General features: G+C 43.1%; 1 protein-coding gene across 1 annotated transcript in view; it reads right to left on the reverse strand.

Annotated features, from left to right (window-relative positions):
• ADGRA2 (adhesion G protein-coupled receptor A2) overlaps positions 1-20921 on the reverse strand; it is a 160962-nt gene that overhangs the window by 38713 nt on the left and 101328 nt on the right. The window contains exon 3 of the mRNA XM_040414381.1: positions 2201-2272. Within this exon, the coding sequence (XP_040270315.1) occupies positions 2201-2272 (72 nt within the window). The remainder of the gene's footprint in view (positions 1-2200; positions 2273-20921) is intronic.

Here is a 20921-nt window from a genome sequence, read left to right on the forward strand (position 1 = left end):
GCGAATCAATGGATGTCGTATATCTGGACTTCTCCAAAGCATTTGACACTGTACCACATAAAAGGTTAGTATATAAAATGAGAATGCTCGGACTGGGAGAAAACGTCTGTATGTGGGTAAGTACCTGGCTGAGTGATAGAAAACAGAGGGTGGTTATTAATGGTACACACTCAGATTGGGTCACTGTCACTAGTGGAGTACCTCAGGGGTCAGTATTGGGCCCTATTCTCATCAATATATTTATTAATGATCTTGTAGAAGGCTTGCACAGTAAAATATCAATTTTCAAAGATGACACTAAACTGTGTAAAGTAATTGACACTGAAGAGAACAGTATACTGCTACAGAGGGATCTGGATAGATTGCAGGCTTGGGCAGATAAGTGGCAGATGAGGTTTAACACTGACAAATGTAAGGTTATGCACATGGGAAGGAATAATGCAAGTCACCCGTACATACTAAATGGTAAAACACTGGGTAACACTGACATGGAAAAGGATCTAGGAATTTTAATAAACAGCAAACTAAGCTGCAAAACACAGTGTCAGGCAGCTGCTGCCAAGGTCAATAAGATAATGGGTTGCATCAAAAGGGGCATAGATGCCCGTGATAAGAACATAGTCCTACCACTTTACAAATCGCTAGTCAGACCACACATGGAGTACTGTGTACAGTTCTGGGCTCCTGTGAACAAGGCAAACATAGCAGAGCTGGAGAGGGTACAGAGGAGGGCAACTAAAGTAATAACTGGAATGGGGCAACTACATTACCCTGAAAGATTATCAAAATTAGGGTTATTCACTTTAGAAAAAAGACAACTGAGGGGAGATCTAATTACTATGTATAAATATATCAGGGGTCAGTACAGAGATCTCTCCCATCATCTATTTATCCCCAGGACTGTGACTGTGACAAGGGGACATCCTCTGCGTCTGGAGGAAAGAAGGTTTGTACACAAACATAGAAGAGGATTCTTTACGGTAAGAGCAGTGAGACTATGGAACTCTCTGCCTGAGGAGGTGGTGATGGTGACTACAATAAAGGAATTCAAGAGGGGCCTGGATGTATTTCTGGAGCGTAATAATATTACAGGCTATAGCTACTAGAGAGGGGTCGTTGATCCAGGGAGTTATTCTGATTGCCTGATTGGAGTCGGGAAGGAATTTTTTATTGCCCTAAAGTGGGGAAAATTGGCTTCTACCTCACAGGGGTTTTGCCTTCCTCTGGATCAACTTGCAGGATGACAGGCCGAACTGGATGGACAAATTTCTTTTTTCGGCCTTATGTACTATGTTACTATGTTACTAATAATACATTTGCTCTGCAGCAGTAAATGGAAGGAACTTTTGAAAAAAATTGGGTCCATGTTGTAAGGCTAATCTCTTGAGATGCTGATGGTAGCCCCCTATAATAATGTAAAGAAAATAGGATAAAAGAATATAAAATGTGTCATTTTAGTATACACCTTTAAAGTGTGCCAATCTCTAAAACAAGCTGAGCATCGTGCCTATATGGCTGTGACCGGCTCTGCTGAGCTCTCCACGGAAAGCCAAGAAGAGTTTGTACGGATACAGTAATTCATATTAAGGCCTCATGCACATGACCATATCTGTTCTGCAGTCTGCAAATCGCGGATCCGCAAAATACGGATGCGGTCTGTGTGCCATCAGCATTTTTGTTGCAGACTCATTGACTTCAATGGGTCCATGGTCCACATTTTGACATATTCTATCTTTCTGTACAACTGACATACAGATGCGAAAAGCACATGGCTGATCCATCCATAGGTCCGTTCCACAAAAAGACAGAACATGTCCTATACTTGCCCACAAAATTCGGTCCACATATCCATTGAAGTCACCTTAATGGCCTTTAATAAACACCGTGGACTAAAGTATTAGATTGAATATGGGGCTTGTGCTACCAAATGGTCGGCACACGAATCACATTTGTATTTTGTGGATTCGAAATTCGCAGGCTGCAAAATACATGCAGAACAAGAATGCAAAAAAACGTCTTTCACTGAAATTTTAAGAAAAAACAAAGGAACATCCTAGTTTCTAATGTGAATTTCCTGGGATGTTCTAGTGGAGTACAGCCACGGCTAAACAGAGACATGATGATAACAATGTTATTGGGGAATTCCCTGATCAATGCTGTACGTCGGCTCTAGATCCCTCTCACATTTTTACATACTTACAGGCGCTTCAGCTCAGGCAGTCCCAAGAAAGCTCCAGGTTCCATTTTGCTGATCAAGTTGTTCTTCAAATCACTAATAAACAGAAAAAGAAAGGCAAAAAATCAATCTTTTCATGGGCACTGGACAATGTCTGTTTTAAGTAAATACTTGTATTCTCTATAATACAACAAATCTTTTCTTAGAACTCTACCTGCTGTTCCTCAGTTATTACTACTAGACATTTCTGACTAAATATACAACTGGGTGTCACCAATTCAGGGTGTGTCCCTATACACTCTGACACTGTCCAATCAGTATAGGGACATGCCCCTTGGGAATGGTAACGTCACATTGTTTATTCATATTCACATTCGATTTATTCATAAAATTCCCAGAGGAATGGTACAAAACACAGTTATAAGAAAAGATGTTCCAGAATTGTTCTAGGTGGTTACAACCCAGAAACCATCCACCTAGAGCCCTACCCTGACAAAGCTTCATCTATACATTGTACATTGAAGCTCCTGGACCACAACGTCTGTTACTTGGTGGAGAGGTGGAAGTATATTCACTTTCTATTCAATGGGACAGAAATCATCTAACCCTGGTAAACACATGAATATCAAGCTAGGCATTCTTGTGGTTATGGGCTGAGCTGTTGGGGGTATCATGGTGGTAGCCAAAAACGCCTCCAGCTCATTCACAGCAGGACACTGCATACTCAAGACATAAACACAGACACATAAAAATGAAGGATTTGTCAACAGCAGCTTGTTGACAGTTTCCAGGTAGCAGCAGATTTTCCACTTTCCGCACAATAAAAGAAAACAACCGCAAAATAGAAACAAGACAAAGATTCCAGATGAGCTGACTATAAAGGCAAAGTCGGGGCTTCACCTCAAATTATTTTCTGATAAATTCCACTGAAGCTGTTGTCTAACTGCGTATATAAACCCCTTCTCATACTTCCTATGGAGGTCTTCCTCCTGAATCCCACTCTGATGGACTCGCCCTGTCTCTGAATGACGAATGGAGGAAGCCTTCTCTTTAAAAAGTGGTCGTCTTCATGAAATTCACTGTTAAACCAGCCACGATGTCTTGTAGAGCCAGCTCAGCTGGATGTAATGATACCTTTTGCTTAGCAATCCGACTTCTAATCTCAATGCAAATGAGCAGTTAAGTGCACTGAGGGCGGGCCCAAGCCAATCTGTGCACCCTTGCTCCTCCTGCTTCCTCTGTCAGCCTCCTTGATTGAAAGGGCCAGGTGACATGACTATGCAGGAACCTGTCCTTACCAATCAAGAATAAAAGAGAGGAAGCAGGAGGAGTGCACTAAGGGAGGAAGGCCCTCCCCCAGTGCACTTAACTGCTACTTGACATATGGAACATAAGTATTTATTTCTCCAGAATGAAGCATCGGATCACTAAGTGAAAGGTATCATTACATTCACCTACAAGGCATTGGGGGAGATTTATCACAACTAGTGCAAAGGAAAACATGCTTAGTAGCCCACCTTCGGCGTCCACCTTTTCAACCAATCAGCGTCCACCTTTTCACAGCTCCTCTGGAAAATTAAAGAATGAGTCTGATTGGTTGCTATGGGCAACTAAGCCAGTTTTCATTTATACCAGTTTGATAAATCTCCCCCATATATTTATTTAGAGCAAACTGATATATGAATTTTTTCAAATCAATGAGAAGGTAACACATATTCAAGGAAAGAGAACCGGGAGGAACAGATGGGGTCCTTTCCATATGGCATCTGTTTTGTGTGCTATTAGTTCACCTCGCATGTTATTACCCTGGTTATTATATAACCCTGCATGTTATTATAATGTTGATGGGTGAGATATCTGATCGCTCGTGATGGTTTTTCTTGCCCTTTAGCCAGTGATCAGGTTCTGATAAGCGTCTTTGAACATCCAAACTATCTCGGTTTCGCTGCCCTGACTCGTATTTTTGGCTCCTATCACCGAGACAGAAATATGAAGAGGCTTAGGATAATCTTACTCACTGAACGCAATAAAATCTGAACGAGGCATGTCCTGCTCTCTGTAACTATTTAAATAATGACCCCCCTTTTCCGATCCTGCCAAAAAAGCTGAGCCCATTTTTCTGCCTTTAATAAAAAAAGATGTTCCTTTATTTCTGGCTCCACTTGAAAGGCAGATACTTCCAGAGATCCAATAACCAGAGGGAATTAATCATGATCATGACACAGGAGAGCATACGTCATACGGGTGATATAGTGTTAGATAGTAGATCTCATGACCAGCACCTCTTCAGCATCAACTGGTTCAAAGGAAAAAATACCAACCGATGCCACATGTCTGTATAGGTGACAGAGCGTGGCTACACAACTCTCCCACAGAAGCCAAGGAGCCCCTCCTGTCTGTTCAATCATCCATTTGTCTGCTGTAAAGCAGATCTATAAATGCTGTTAACAACAGCTCAGGCAAGATGGCCACCCCATAATCTTGCATGTGTTGGTTCTTGGCATCTTGTTCTGACGCTTGGAGACAAATTCATTACTAGAACTTAGGCTAGTTTTACAACAGCGCTTAGGATCCGGCAGGGAACAGTCTGCCGGATCTTTCTGCAATCCAGCATTGTCAAAACTTAAATGTCGCCGTCCGGCCCCATTAACGATATGAGACACCCCTAACCTGGAGATATTTCCAAATTCTAACTTACCTAGTGGTGTATAATGTACCTGTGAATTCATCACAGTTGTCAGTATAATACAGCACACAGGGCCTAAACAGTAAATATAATATTCTGTACACGTGCAGAGTAGCAGAGACATATCATTGGATGACTTTAACCTACATAACAGGTAGAATTTAGTGTTAGGAACCCGTCTTACAGAGATCGCCTTGACGTGCGGCAGACGGGCTCAAATAATTTTGTACAAAATGATTTGCCAAGCATCTCTAACTTATTAGTATAGCACTTGCAATTATTATGCAATTTTGTACTTTATTTGGTTTGCAGAGAGATGTTGCATTGCATGTTTTGTTTTACAGTGTTGTTCTCAGCCATAGCAACGTGCCCCTGCGCGATGGGATGTGCTGACTGACCCCCTTTTTTCTTTGCAGTTTGCACTGGAGGTGTGGCTGACACCTCAGTCGTGCACTCCTGACCAGCTCGTCTGCCCCATGGGCTGATTTTAATTAGTGTGAGTATATAGCTTAGCCTGCTTCCCCTCACTCACTGGAAGCCATTTGGCACCAGGAGAGAGATAGTTTGTGGACTCTCATTGCATTCTTTGGTGGCCATTTGGCACCAGGAGTGGTGTGGAGTGGGCCCGGCATGCATGTTGGTACCTGCATTCCTTGGATATAGTGGAGGCCATTTTGGCACCAAAAATAACAGAAATTGAAGCAGGCCCAGCATGCGTGTGGAACCTTCACTCCCTGAATTGTATGGTAGCCGTCATGGCACATAACAGGTAGAATTTAGTGTTAGGAACCCGTCTTACAGAGATCGCCTTGACGTGCGGCAGACGGGCTCAAATAATTTTGTACAAAATGATTTGCCAAGCATCTCTAACTTATTAGTATAGCACTTGCAATTATTATGCAATTTTGTACTTTATTTGGTTTGCAGTGAGCTGTTGCATTGCATGTTTTGTTTTACTGACTTTAACCTAAGACTGCCGGGGAACCCTTATATATATATTATATCATCTTCAACCGGTTGTTTCATCAAAGGCATAGGTGGCATATTCATATCTACTAATCGGGACATCTAAACCTCACCTACCAGGAATGCCCCAACACTGCCCAGGAGCACCCACTAATGGGTGGGGTTTGCGTTAGCACCACCTATTTTCAGCCCAGGACAGCCTGAATTTGCTGGGACTGTCTGGGAAAATCAGGGACAGTCTAGGCAAATTCAGGACTGTTGACAACTATGCATATTACTAGCATGTGCTACCAAGGTCGGATCGGGCAGTGCTAGTAAATCTTTTATTCGTGTTGCCTCTACTCAACGTTTTTCAGGCAGCCACAGGGATGGTCTATGGCTATAATTGGTGCCACTCACAGCTGTTAGGTGTTCACCAATCTCATGCCTATGCCATATCTTAACTATATGCAACCAATATCTACAATTATATAACCCCTTTCAGCTGCAAAAATTGATTAAGAACCAAAAAGAGTTAAAGGGGTAGAATACAGAAGACCTATCTTCAGGATAGAGTAGACAGCAGCATGTCCTTCAAGGTTTCTTTATTTAAATTGGGTCCATAAAAATGTACAGAAAGTGCCAAAGATAGTGCAACGTTTTGACTATATCATAGTCTTTTCCATGCTTGAGATAGTCGAAACATTGCCCTATCTTTGGCACTTTCTGTAAATTTTTATAAACTCAATTTGAATAAAGAAACCTTGAAGGACATGCTGCTGTCTACTCTACTTGGTATCATATATGGAGCAACCGGAGGATTTATGGTTGCTGACAGGCTGAGGCATTTCTGAGAGAAAGTCTATAAGGGACATTGGTGCTGCTTTCATAAATACTTTTTACTATCTTCAGGATAGGTCATCAATATCTAAATCAGTGGGGGTCCAACTCCCAACACACCCGCCGATCAGCTGTGGCCTCTTCCTAGGCCAGTGATGTCATGTTCAATGGTCACATGGCCTATTTGAAGCCCAATCCCAATTAAGTAAGGTAAATAGGCTTGAGCTGCAATACCAAGCATAGCCACCATATAATGTACGGCGCTGTGCTCAGCATGCTTTTAGGAGGCAGCAGCGCCTCTTCTAACAGATTATTGGCAGCAGTTCTAGGAGTCGGACCCTCGCCGATCAGATACTAATGACCTATCCTGAGAATAGGTCATCAATATTTTACTTCTGGAAAATCCTTTTAGATTACAAATGATTCTGCATAACCTCTGTAAACCACCAATGACCCTTTCGGGTGGTTAATTAAAATTAATTAAATTGAATAGATGACTATTCTTAGGACACAACATGGGATTGATGGGATTGTGTTGCAAAGAGTATTCATCTTCTGGGTGTAGACAAGCTTGTTGATTAAGTGGAGCGGGTCAGGAGAATCAAGAATTCTCAGGCACAAGAAAGTCTCATAGGGTCACATATGACACCCGAAAAGATAAAGCATGGCCAAAAATCAAAGAAGGAGATGCCCTTGGTGTCAGCAAAAACAGGGCTTCATTGATCTGATTTGTCCAGCAACTTCCAGCACAACAGTCACTATATTGTATATCGTCACGGGGAGAGAAGAAGCAAAGTAAAGCAAGAAAGAGCAGTGGGAAAGAGACGGACAGCCATCAATACTCCGTAAAGTTTCACGCTTCTTAGGCCAGTAAAAAAAAATCTGATGGAAATACATGGACGGTTTCTTCCATAAATATCAAAGAGATCCGTCTGCCGTCTTTGATGTGATGCCTTAAAATACTATGTACTATAGTGCACAACTCAAATCAGTAGCCATGAATAGGGATAAGCGAACCTGTGGAAGTTCGGGTTCGCCCAAACTTCAGGTCAAAGTTCGGGTTCGGGACCTGAACTTGACCCACACTTGACCCCAAATCCAAACCCCATCTAAGTCAATGGGGACCCAAACTTCACTTTATTCATTTCCATTATAACATGGGTATATCGGAAAATAATAGCATTCTAAAGACAATGCAAAAGTATATGGCCATTTAGGGGTTAAAAAAACATAGTGAGCGCCCTGACGTCATCGCGCACATTGCAGGTCCTTTGGCAGGTCCTGCTGAATGAAGATAGAAGAGACTGCTGCAGTGTGATCAGGTGGATGAGGTGAGGGTTTTTTTTTTAACCCCAAAATGGCCATATTCTTTTGCATTCTGTCTTAAGAATGCTATTATTTTCCGATATAACCATGTTATAACGGAAAATAATAAAATCACCTGAACACCGAACACCGAACCCGAACTCGAACTCGAAAAGTTTGTGTTCGCTCATCCCTAGCCATGAATAAAAAAATGAAGGAATGCTTAAAGGGATTTTCTAGCTGAGATTTTTTAAACTGGCTGAAAAGGTGCAAACAACTCAAAATCATCAGGCCCACCTCACCAATTCCCCTGCCACCTCCACTGCGATGATTCCTGGGTTTTCCACTGCTATCTTCTTCCTAGTCCCTCTTGACTCACAGGAAATGACGCTTAGCCAATTACTGGCCAGTGATTGGCTGAATGGGTGTGTCAAGAGGAAAGGAAGCAGAAACCATTGGGGGACCCGGGAATCACTAGAATGGAAGAGATCGGGCATTGGTGAGGTGAGTATGACATATGAGCCCTAGAAAAAGATATACCATACCTACCAGACAGACCCTGTGGACAAAGGGGTAATATCCCTTCTTCTGTGGCATATTTGCGCCATAATTTGCAACTTTTCTAAAGTGGTGTGAAAAGGGGACAGATTTAGCAGAGGAGGAAGAGCCTAGGCTGCCCAACAGACTTACTGTAACTGGTATTGAGGGCCCAAGATGTGACCAATCTGGTGCATCGGGGATTAACCTTTAACCAGTGGTGTGCCAGGGGGGCAGTGTGGGGGGAATTTCTGTGTGTGGGAAACTACTTTGTGGGGGCAGTGTGGGGGAAATTTCTGTGTGGGGGGCAGTGTGGGGGAAATTATTGTGTGCTGGGCAGTGTGGGCGAAACTACTGTGTGGGGGCCGTGTGGGGGAAACTACTGTGTGGGGGGCAGTGTGGGAGAAACTACTGTGTGGGGGCAGTGTGGGGAAAACTACTGTGTGGGGGGCAGTGTGGGAGAAACTACTATGTGGGGGCAGTGTGGGGGAAACTACTGTGTGGGGGCAGTGTGGGGAAAACGGCAGTGTGGGGGAAACTGGAGTGTGGGGGAAATTACTGTGTGAGGGGCAGTGTGGGGGAAACTGGAGTGTGGGGAAAAACTACTGTGTGAGGGGCAGTGTGGGGGAAACTACTGTATGTGGGCAGTGTGGGGGAAACTGCTGTGTGGGGGCAGTGTGGGGGAAACTGGAGTGTGGGGGACATTACTGTGTGAGGGGCAGTGTGGGGGAAACTGGAGTGTGGGGAAAAACTACTGTGTGAGGGGCAGTGTGTGGGAAACTACTGTGTGAGGGGCAGTGTGTGGGAAACTACTGTGTGGGGGCAGTGTGGGGGAAATTACTGTGTGGGGCAGTGTAGGGGAAATTATTGTGTGGGGGCAGTGTGGGGGAAATTACTGTATGGGGGCAATGTGGGGGAACTACTGTGTGGGGCAGTGTGGGGGAAATTACTGTGTGGGTCAAATTATGATGTGGGGGCAGTGTGGGGGGAATTACTGTGTGGGGGGGAATTACTGTGTGGGGGGAAATTACTATGGGGGGCAGTGTGAGGGAAATTACTATATGGGGGCAGTGTGGGGGGCGTTGCTATTGGGGAGGCACTGTAGGGACAATGCTATTATTTCTAGGGACACTATACAGGGATTATTGCCTGGGGCTCAATATAGGGTGTTATTATTACTGGGGGCACTCTAGGGGACATTGTAGCTGCTGTGGACACTATAGGGACATTTGGGTGTGTGGGGTAAATTATTGTGTGCTGGGCAGTGTGGGGGAAACTACTGTGTGGGGGCAGTGTGGGGGAAACTACGGTGTGGGGGCAGTGTGGGGGAAATTACTGTGTGGGGGAAATTACTGTGTGGGGGCAGTGTGGGGGAAATTACTGTGTGGGGGAAATTACTGTGTGGGGCAGTGTGGGGGGAATTACTGTGTGGGGGCAGTGTGGGGGAAATTACTGTATGGGGCAGTGTGGGGGAAATTACTGTGTGGGGGAAATTACTATATGGGGCAGTGTGGGAGAAATTACTGTGCGGGGGGGAATTACTATGGGGAGATTACTATGGGGCAGTGTGGGGGAAATTACTATATGAGGGGCAGCGTGGGGGAACTACTGTGTGGGGCAGTGTGGGGCAAATTACTGTGTGGGTCAAATTACTATATAGGGCAGTGTGGGGGAAATTACTGTATGGGGCAGTGTGGGGGAACTACTGTGTGGGGCAGTGTGGGGGAAATTACTGTGTGGGTCAAATTACTATATGGGGCAGTGTGGGAGAAATTACTGTGTGGGGGGGAATTACTATGGGGAGATTACTATGGGGCAGTGTGGGGGAAATTACTATATGGGGGCAGCATGGGGGGTGTTGCTATTGGGGAGGCACTGTAGGGACAATTCTATTATTTCTGGGGACACTATACAGGGATTATTGCCTGGAGCTCAATATAGGGTGTTATTATTACTGGGGGCACTCTAGGGGACATTATAGCTGCTGTGGACACTATAGGGACATTTGGGGTAATTTATCAAACTGGTGTAAAGTAGAAGTGGCTTAGTTGCCCATAGCTCTTTTGGAAATCCAGTTCCACTTTACACCAGTTTGATAAATGACCCCAATTATGTCTACTGGGGTCACTATTTTTTCAGCAGTATAGTACCTGGAGCATGGGGGGCACAACGGGCACAGTATTGGGGGTGGCAGCAGGACGACACTGTGGGGACACCAGGATGTGAAGGTTGATGGAAAAATTGAGAATTGAGAAATCTAGCGTGTCTGTGTTACAAACTCTGTAGAGACGAGATGTGGCTGAAAGAATTTGTCATGGCAGTCCAATGGAGGAGAAGAGGAAAGAGAAGGTCTATATGACAGGAGATGTCCCTGGATGTAACAATACTGTACGTGTGCAGCGCCGGCTGTTGGTACTTACCTTCACCCTTGAAAGCAGCGATGTTCCCTATAGAGCAGGTGGATGCTAGAGCCACTGCTCAAAAGAAAATCACAGATGCCTCTTTTTGCGGAGCGCTCAGCATTTTTCCAAAAGGGTGTGTGGTAAGAGCAGGAAAGGGGCATGACCAACACCTAAGACAAACTTATCTTCATTTATACCAGTTTTCTGGCGCAAATAAAGCCAGAAATCTACTGCACCTCACCAGCAACCACAGATTTCTTTTTAGGCACACGGACTGGGGGAGGATGCACCTAATCATATATCTGCGCCTCGTCATAAATTAGGAGCATCCTCCGGTGGCTCAGGGGATATCAAGACCAGTGCAAAATGTGCAGGTCTTGATACTGTAAATCTCCCCCAAAGTCTTTTAAGACTGGCTCAGATGAATGTAATGATACATTTCACGTAGTGATCCTTTGCTTAATTCTGGAGAAAAAGCACATGCAAATAAGAAGTTAAGTGCACCGAGGAAGGACCCAAGTCACTCTGTGCACCCTTGCTACTTCTGCCTCCATTGCAATTCCCTCCCTCTCCAGGTTCCTGCATAGTCATCCTGCCAGGCACTGATAAGCAAGAAATAGAGGGGGGTGGCAGAGGGACAGAGTGTCTTGGGCCCACCCTTGGGGCACTTAACTTCTCATTTGCATATGGACTAAGACTACCTTTAGTATATAAAAAGTATCTCCATTTATATATGCGGATCATGAATGTACATCACTAATAATGTGTATAAAATATAGGTTACAAGACAAAAGTACAAAATATTAGATAGCGCCAACAAATTCTGCGGAGCTTGCATCTGTTCCTGTCCGGGGGAGGGGGGCTCACAACCTAAATTCGCCTCACATGTATTATAGTTCCAATTCCATAAGAATGTGTTCTTGCTGGGCTGTCAGCTTCTAAGAGACTTTTATACCCATAGGCCTCTTTAGGACAACATGGTGGAGTTTTTCTACGCCTCTCAGAAAATGAGCAAGTCATCCAACACACACAGGACATCACCTCCTGGACTGTACTGGGTGAATGTATGGAGCCAGAGGCAGGCTTTGCACTTACTGGGTTGGACGGCTCAGCGCAGGAGACAGAGATTCATGATAGGAAAATGTTTTTGTCGGTATGTCACTCTGACCTCATAGCTTGGTTTGTACCCAAAGTCATCCAAACAAAACAGGCCCAGGCGTTTCCCAAGCCTGGAGCGAAAGACCCCATCTGTATTAATCCCACAAATACCCGACTTTTTAACTCTCTATGTACTGAATAGAAATAGAAAAGGCAATGATTCATCTGAGTTACTATATTCTGGTTTTCTGCATGGCTGGCTTTTCAAAGCAAACATATACATTTTTGGGCACTAGCTCCTGTCAAAAGGGTCCTTTTTAGAATTATACATAAAGGTAACTTATAATACAATATACACTATATGGAAATCACCTAAAAAGAGTCATGTGGGCAGTCCTTGGCTCCAGAGGAGTCAGGTAGTCCTGACTTGTTTGGTGCCCCACAGGCCCAGATAGATCATTACGAGTCATCTCTGGTGGCCCCTGACCCATGTGCAGGAAAGCGAGGTCTACTGACCTCGGCTTAATCTGCTGCATGAAGTCCACCCATTCTAAAATTCTGCACTCTGCGCTTACCGGAGCTCTGTAAGTGTCGTGGCCTCCTCACAGATTACCATGCACAGCACCGTCCATTGGATATCTGCACTTGATGTTGTAGATCAGCCCCATTCACTTGAATGAGACCGAGCTGCACCTAGTTCATGAGACTGGTGACCGTGACATGGCCAAGGAAGAGACCTAAGCACTCACGGAGCACCGTGGACTCTTCAAATAGCTGGAGTCGGACCCCCACCAATCATATGTTGATGACCTATCCTGAGGATAGGCTATCAATATCACAATCCCGGAGAACCCCTTTAACAGGAACGATCATGATTTAGCTAGCTTAAAGTGAGTTGCTTTTAACCCCTTAGAGACCACACAATTTTTTTCAGAATTGCATTCCAAGAGCTATAACTTTTTCTTTTTTTTTTCATCAATGTACCTGTATTAGGGCTTATTTTTTTGCAGGACAAGTTCTAGTTTTTAATGCACCATTTTGGGTAAATATAATCATTGATTAAAGCCAGCTATCTAGCTTAAAAGGCATATTAGTGGTCACTAAGGGGAACCTGCTTCAATGACAAGCTTCCTTTAAAATGGTATCATAAAGTGTAACTCAAAGTCCAATAAAAATTGTTTAAAAAAAAAAAAAAAAAGTGTAACTCAAAGTACAGATTTGTAAACTCGCAGTGGTTTGGGCTGTTTTCCATTTGACATGGTATGGGTCTTGGATCACAGGAATAACCATTCTTTTAAAGAAAATGTCCACATACTTTTAACAATCTCTGCTCCAGAAGACAGGCAAAGAGGTAGGACAGCGTATAGCCTCGTTCTTATGTATGCTAGATTGCTCTGTGCATTTTGCAAGTATTTTTGTGTTTTTGACCAGATTATTTACACAACTACTCTTTGCTTTCTCCCTTGTATTTGCTACTGTGTATAATATCAGACAATTATCCTGACTACTCTTCTGTCTTTTGTTATTGTGCTGTTTGTCTCACTTGCTTTTGACCCGGCTTGTCTCTGTTGTGAATTCTGATTACTGATTTGGCTTTCATGATATTTCCCCTTTGGTTCTGACCATGTTCACTCCACCTGCTTGCAGCTACCCCTTGAGAAGACAAGCTAGGATTTCTTACCATCTGCAGGGACCACCCAAGATTTTTTAGTTATGTTCCTGAGAGGGATCGCCCCTATTGAGGCTGCTAGGGCCCCTGTAGTGATAGGGGAGTTGACGGGCACGTTTGCCAGCTCTTGCTGAAATGGGTAGCTAGCAGCAAGTCTGGCAGGGGATGTACATTTGGTGGGCAGGTCATAGTATTCAGTTTCATCACAATAATGCAGAGGTACTGGTAAGTTCCAAAAAAATCTCCAATGTGGTAAAAAGGAGCTTGAATGGAGCGGGAGAGAATTTCTTACTGTATTTAAACTCTATGGAAATGATTAAAATACTGCAGTCGAGTCATGGGCAAAGTGCAAGGACCAAAGATGGTGGTTGAAGTGCATTCTAAAACTCCTGCCATGATCCACCTCTGACTGAAGATCTGGGAGCTCAGTGTATAAGCACAAACCATTAGCTTCACTTGGAGAGGTAACTTCCTTTACAGCAAGGATAGAATGACTGTAAACTACGAGCAACTACAAAAAAAAGAAATGATTATCAAGTAAGCACAACTACTGTACATGAAATATATGAGACTCAGTAAGGAGGAAACCTGGAGCTCTGCTTTAACGTTAAGCATAATGCATGGCGTGTAGGAAGGATTAATATATTGCACACATGTAGTTACAGATGTCATCATCTGGGAATACAAAGGATGTTTCAGAGGGATAACATGATAAATGAGCCCCAGAAGACGTGGAAGAAAGGCCGGAGATTGTTTTCATCCACCAACTTATGCAGACACAAGAAATACCTGGGTTTGGTTGTAGCGAGTTGAATGGAAACCCCACTGCATAAAAAAAATAGTAGCATACTTGATCCCCTATGAACCCAAGCACTGAAACCATCCATTGTACCTTTGTTGGGAATGTTCCCTGCAGGCGTTTCAGAGGTCATAGCACATTAACATAGGAGAACCTCTGTCCTAGACCTTAACTTCCCACATGCAGCTTTTATATTCTTGCTTAGTAAAAGTATACTTTGTTTCTAAGTTCAATTTCTTCTATGTTGTTTAGAGTTCTTTTTATGTTTTTTCTTTGTATCTGCCTCCAGCTGTGCCGAATATTTTGTTAAATGATCTGCTCTCAATCTTAAAGAACAGAAGAATTCAAAAGTCTTGATTTTTACTAAAGGTGAACCTCTGACATTATAACTTGATGGGTACCACTCTCTAGGAATGGAATGATAGCATCCACTGATCAACTGACAATCATGCTACTGTATCATTTTAACCTGTATTTAAAGGGGTTGTCCCATCTCGCCATTTCTAAGGTGAGATGGGACCAAGCTCTGACCACCAGGTGGGTTGGAAACAGAGGAGCTCAATGGGAGCTAGTGAAGCAGTGGAGAGCTGGCCTGCTCTGCTGTTTCCCGGCCCCCTGGTTGTAGGTGTTTAGTTTCATCTCACCTTAGTATTGACAAAATGGGACAACCCCTTTAACTGAACTTATTAACATATATATGAAACTGATGTGGGTTCGGCTCCTGGACCCTCTAGTGTTGCAGAAAATTATAGTTTTACATCAATACTATTCAGATAAATGGTCAACCATGTCAAGGATAGATAACCCAGGTCTACTACAGTGATTTCACCTGACTCAATTATAATGATGGAAGTGCAACTCAGTCTGTGTATATTTATTTCATTGGGAGATGAGAATAAACTAGAATTGCAAAATCTACATGTTAGACCCTACCTTAGATTGTCAGTCAATAATGTTGAAATCTCCTGTTCTGAGGCCCATCTCAATGACATACATATGCCCTAATGGGGCATATGGACAAGGGTTGTCTTAATAGAGTTCTTCCACAAAGAATATTGTTAATAGTTAAATTGTCATGGTCCCGCCTGTGACAGGGACTAAAAGATCGAGGAGACTGTCTGCATGTGATTGACAGTCTCTATGGTTTCACCTTTCTGTGTTGTTGCTGGGGATGACCACACCTCTTGTCTCAGGTGTAGCTTAAGTGGTCATTCCTTCTCCTCTATTTAGTCTTGCCTCACCCATCATGCTATGCGGTTGATAGCTCCTTGTTTGTGGAAGTCCTGGTGTTGGTTCTCTCTGAGTTCCTGCTCATCCGCATACTTCTGGAAGTTAAGTGTATCTTCTTTGTTGTTTTCCCTTACCTCCTGATATTAGGCCTGAGGGGGTCTCCTATTCCTTCATCTGGGAAGGAATAGGCCATCCGTGTCTTGACACTATCTGCAGGGCCCTGTTAGGGTGAGATTGGGCTTAGGTTACTGTGTATGAACATTCCTACCATAAAAGGTCTGTTCATACTGATAGCAGTCAGCGCTCAGCGTAGGGACTCACTAGGTGTGACCTTTTCCCTTTCCCTAGGTTCCAGGCCTAATACCTTTTCCCTTCCCTTCTGTGTTCAGTGTGGAGTGTATTTACCACACTGCGCCGTGACATAAATCTAGACCATAATAATATTTTGGCATATACACTTAAAAAAAAAAAATGCTTATTTCAGATATTCCAGGAATAATGTTGGTATAGCACCACCTGCTGTTTATAATGAACAGCTTTTCTGTGTCCTTCTGAGTAAAGGTGCTGGGGTGGACACACATGCTCAATTTTTTCAATTTTTTCACTTTCTCTGCTTCTTTAGGTTTGTGGAGCAGCAGATGCATAGTATGGATGTAAAACACAGAGACATAAAATAGAAATTCTTATATTTTTACCTGACTACTAAAAAGCCTTGTCCAAGATTATAGTTCACGTACTAGTAGCAAAAAGAGGGCCTAAAGGCAGCACAATGGTCCCTCATTAAAGGCACTGGCAATGGTAAATGGATCAGTAAATGGATGGGTACTCAATCTATCATATTGTAGCCAAAAAAAGAAGTAGGATGTCAGCATGCCATTCACCCACTTTATTCAGGTATCACATGCAGGAATCTGGCATGTTTTGGCTTATGCAGAAGCCTGCAGACAGTGATTGGCAGCAGTGGTGATATCTCTTGGGACATCAGGAAGTGGAGAGCGGTGAGGAACCAGCCAGCCTTATATTGTGAACAGTGGGGAATTGGTGAGGTAAGTATAGCTTTTTTGCTATTTCCAACATTCTGACCAGTTTTAACCATATTTTTTTTCTCTGAACAGAGTCCTTAAACAAGGTAGATTTTTTGTGTTCCTCGTGTGATTAAGATGCCCGCCAATCTGATATTGATGGCCTATCCAGAGGACAGGCCATCCATATAGAAGTACCACAAAACCTCTGTCTACAAGACGTTACTAAACAAGTCTGGATGCCTTCATCTGGAACTTTCCTACTTTTCAGTGGAAAAGTCTTAGGGGTCCTGCACAAGACCACATCCGTTTTTTGTGGTCTGTAAATCACAGATCCGCAAAACACAGAGCCCCACTAGGAATGTGTACATTTCAACAACACAAATATATTATACCAAATAGCATTTATTAATAGGTTTATGGTCCTATGTAAGCCTTCACCACTGCTGAGGAAGCCATAAAAAGGATAATTCAATGCACAGCACAGTAGGGTCTCCATAGTTATCATTAATTGAGACACTTTAATGTAGGCCCTAAGAGATGAGCTTACGGACTCCCTTTCTTTTCCTCACTCACATCTGCACATCCCGCTGTTTTCTAGCTGTGGTCAGAGCAGTTGATGAAATGGATGTATCTGGCAGGAATTACACGCTTGTCTTCCAACGAAAACAGAATGGTCAGGAAGAACAAGAAATGAGAGATAGGCCTCAGATTTACATTGCTCTGGCAGAGCTGAGCTCACAGCCCCCTGCATATTTCAACCTTCCTGCTCTCAGCTTATGGAATAGGTTATTATTTGGGGCGCCAGACGTTTCCCACAATTTGTCACATCAGCGATTTTTTATTTCCAGGCATTGGGCTCTACGAGTGACTATACCAGTGGATTGTTCCGTAACATTGCAGAACATTGCTGACACCATATTACACTAACACTTCACTCAGAATGTAAAAATTCTGTAGTTAACCTCAATATCCCCCCCCCCCCCCCTTCCAGATCACACTCACAGACATGCTGGAAGCTGAGATATTGGAGGTTGTTTGTATGGGTCCTCAAAACTGCATTATATTTCCTTGTGCACATTTTGGTAACCAGTAAAAAATCTGTACAGACTCTGCACATAGTCAGAAATAGGTAAGTGGGCTTTGAGGAGCTTTACAACAAAGAACTCCTCCTGTCTCAGCTTTCTAAACCTTTGTATAAGGGTGCATTCACACAACCGTACGTATTTTGCAGTCTGCAAAACATGGATCCATAAAATACGGATGATGTCTGTGTTGCATCAGGTTTTTGTCAGTCCCATCGACTTCAATGGGACCATGGTTCGCATTTTCGGCCAAGAATAGGATATGTTCTATCCTTTTGTGGAATGGACATACAGATACAGAAAGCACATGGAGGATGGATGCAACACGGACGTCACGCAGATATCATCTGTATTTTGTCGATCTGTGCTTTGCGGACTGCAAAATACATAGGGTCATGTTAATGCACTCTCAGATGAAGAAAAAAACATTCAGATTAACTGCAGTCATGCCTAAATTTCCAAAGAACATGACTGTGTAATGTCTAGTGCCGGGCCTAAAGGGGTGTGCATGACACAGGTCTTCTCCCTTGAGGCTTGGTGTTTTTTTTTACACTGATTCTGATGCATAAACCATGTCAAAATCAGCCTGGGGGAAAATCCCTCAAAATTTTCTTCCACTTTTTAGTGGCAACACATTGACCAGTGCTTCTTTTTCAGCATTCAGAAAAAACGAACGTCTTGCCTTATCTTTCCACGGTTTCCTCGTCCTTAACGCTGAGAGCAGAGGTCACACTACATTTTTGCGAAACATTAAAAATGCTATTACCATTTTTGAGGATTATTTTTAGCCGAGGAGTAGTACGAAAGTTGCAGTAATTCAAATACATAATACGTAGGCCCAGTGGCATACATAGAGAAGTAAGGGCCCCATAGCAAGGATCAAATCAGTTCCCCCACACAGGACTGAAGGGTTTCTACCTAAACATTTTTCAATGACCCTTGTGTCTCGTTTGCTAAAAGTTGTTCCTTTAGAAGGTAGAGTCCTGACCGAGTTTTCACCTCCAGTAGAAGAGGAGATGATCCCAACTAAGACTGGGCCCCCTCTTGCCCTGGGCCCCATAGCAGTCGCGTGGTCTGCTGCTATGGTAGTTACGTTCTTGCGTAGGCCTACATGTTCTCATCTGTGTTGGAGGCTTTGTTCAGGGGCTCTGTTGCAGATTATGTAAAAAAAAAAAAATGGATGCAGGACTGTTCTGTCTGGTAAAAAGACAGGATCCCGAATGGAAAGGGAACTGACTCCATCACAGTCAATGGGGTCTGATCAGCTCTGTTCCTGTCAGTTAGGGTGGGTTCACCTCACGTTTGTGTCAGACATTTAATGGGCACAAAAAAACAGATGCCTCAGACAGATGCCATACTGTCACATTCATCACCATAGAGTCCCACCGTGAAAAAATAATTTCTGGACTTTGCAGGATGGAAAAACGTGGTACACTGCACTTTCCGTATTGGTGCGCCTTAGACTTTTTTCAGAGAGTAAAATGGCCTGAACAGCCGTCTATGTACAAGCTTTATTGCGACCTCTGGCTAAGACCATAATGGGTGGCCACACAACAGGGTTGCAAACCATAATTTTTCTTTTTTCTGGACAACTTATCCCAAAATCATGGACAGACAGCATTTTTTATGGACAAATTGGAAAACCATAATGAATGATAAAGATTATAAGTAATACATGTCTATAGCTTAGCATATTAATAAGAACTCATCACCAGCGTTTACTGTGAGCTGTAAAATGACAATTACCACCAAAGTAATCTAGTCAACTATCAGCAACCTCCAAAAAATCACAGACACGTCAATTTTTTTCACAGACACAGGAAAAAAATTGCCTATTTTTATGGACTGTCCAGAAGTTTCTGGACGGTTTGCAACCCTGCCCTACACCCGTGGCAAAAGTCCAAGGTTCAGCCTCTGCTTTCTGCCACAGATTCCACAGCCAAATAGCAGATTTTTCTAAAGAATATTTTGAACTGGCCATTTTTTGTGCCCCCCCATATTTTGAACTGGCCAAGTCATGTGCCCCCCCCCCCAGGACCAGGCAACACTGGGCAGATTTATGAAATTGTCTAAAATGAAAAACTGTCTTTGCTGCCCATAGACACCAATCACAACACAGCTTTCATTTCATATTCTGCTCTTGAAAAATGAAAGCTGTGCTGCTATGAAAAAAAACCAGCCCCATTGTTACTAGAGTATTCCATTAAGATGTAGAGTAAAGTTTAGTAAAGTAAAAGAGTGATCAAGCAATGTAATTTCCCATCTCAACCGTTATTATTAATCAGATTTTTCTAATACTAAACTTAAGTGGAGGACTTCATTTAATAATCAGTACATTTTACACCTGAAATATAGACATTGATGTGCCATAATTTTCAAATTGCTAAAACTGAGTAAAATAGTAGTGATCAAGCAATCAATTTTTTTTATCTCAACCGGCATTATTAATCAGATTTTTCTAATTTGCAAATGTCAAAAATTGAAATACTGGCTTTTTTCCCATAATGTGTTCCCTTTCAATATACAGATGTGGCAGAGCATTTTCCATGGGAGTGAACATAACTAAGTGCACAAAACAAAAAAGAAAGAACTAGGATTACAGAGTATATAGCAGAGTACAGGTGCAGTACAGGTGCTGAAAGGAAAGCTACAGCTAGGAGGACAACAGGTATTTTATCACAGAAAGTCACAAGGCGTGTGCTCATACGGCGGAAGCTATGAATGCAAATTGGTGGTATAGGTAAAGTTGCAGAGGTTGCAGCAGCACTTTAGCTATGGTACCTGATAAGGCTTGAAGACCCTATTGGCAGAAAACGCATCAGTTTTGTCCTACTGCATTCTGAACGGAAAGCAATACGTTCAGTATGCATCAGGATGTCTTCCATTCCGTCCTTTTTACGGTATTTGGCCGGAGAAAATACCACAGCATGCTGCAGTATTTTCTCCGGCCAAAATTCCGGAACACTTGCCAGATTGCCGGATACGGCATTAATTTCCATTGAAATGTATTAATGCCGGATCTGGTATCAAGTGTTCATGAAATTACCGCATTGACGGATCCGGTTTTCCAGTCTGAGCATGCGCAGACCTTTTAAAATGTGAAGAAAAAAAATACCGGATACGTTTT

This window comes from Bufo bufo, chromosome 1 (genome assembly GCF_905171765.1).
Source record: "Bufo bufo chromosome 1, aBufBuf1.1, whole genome shotgun sequence".
Classification (NCBI taxonomy): domain Eukaryota; kingdom Metazoa; phylum Chordata; class Amphibia; order Anura; family Bufonidae; genus Bufo; species Bufo bufo.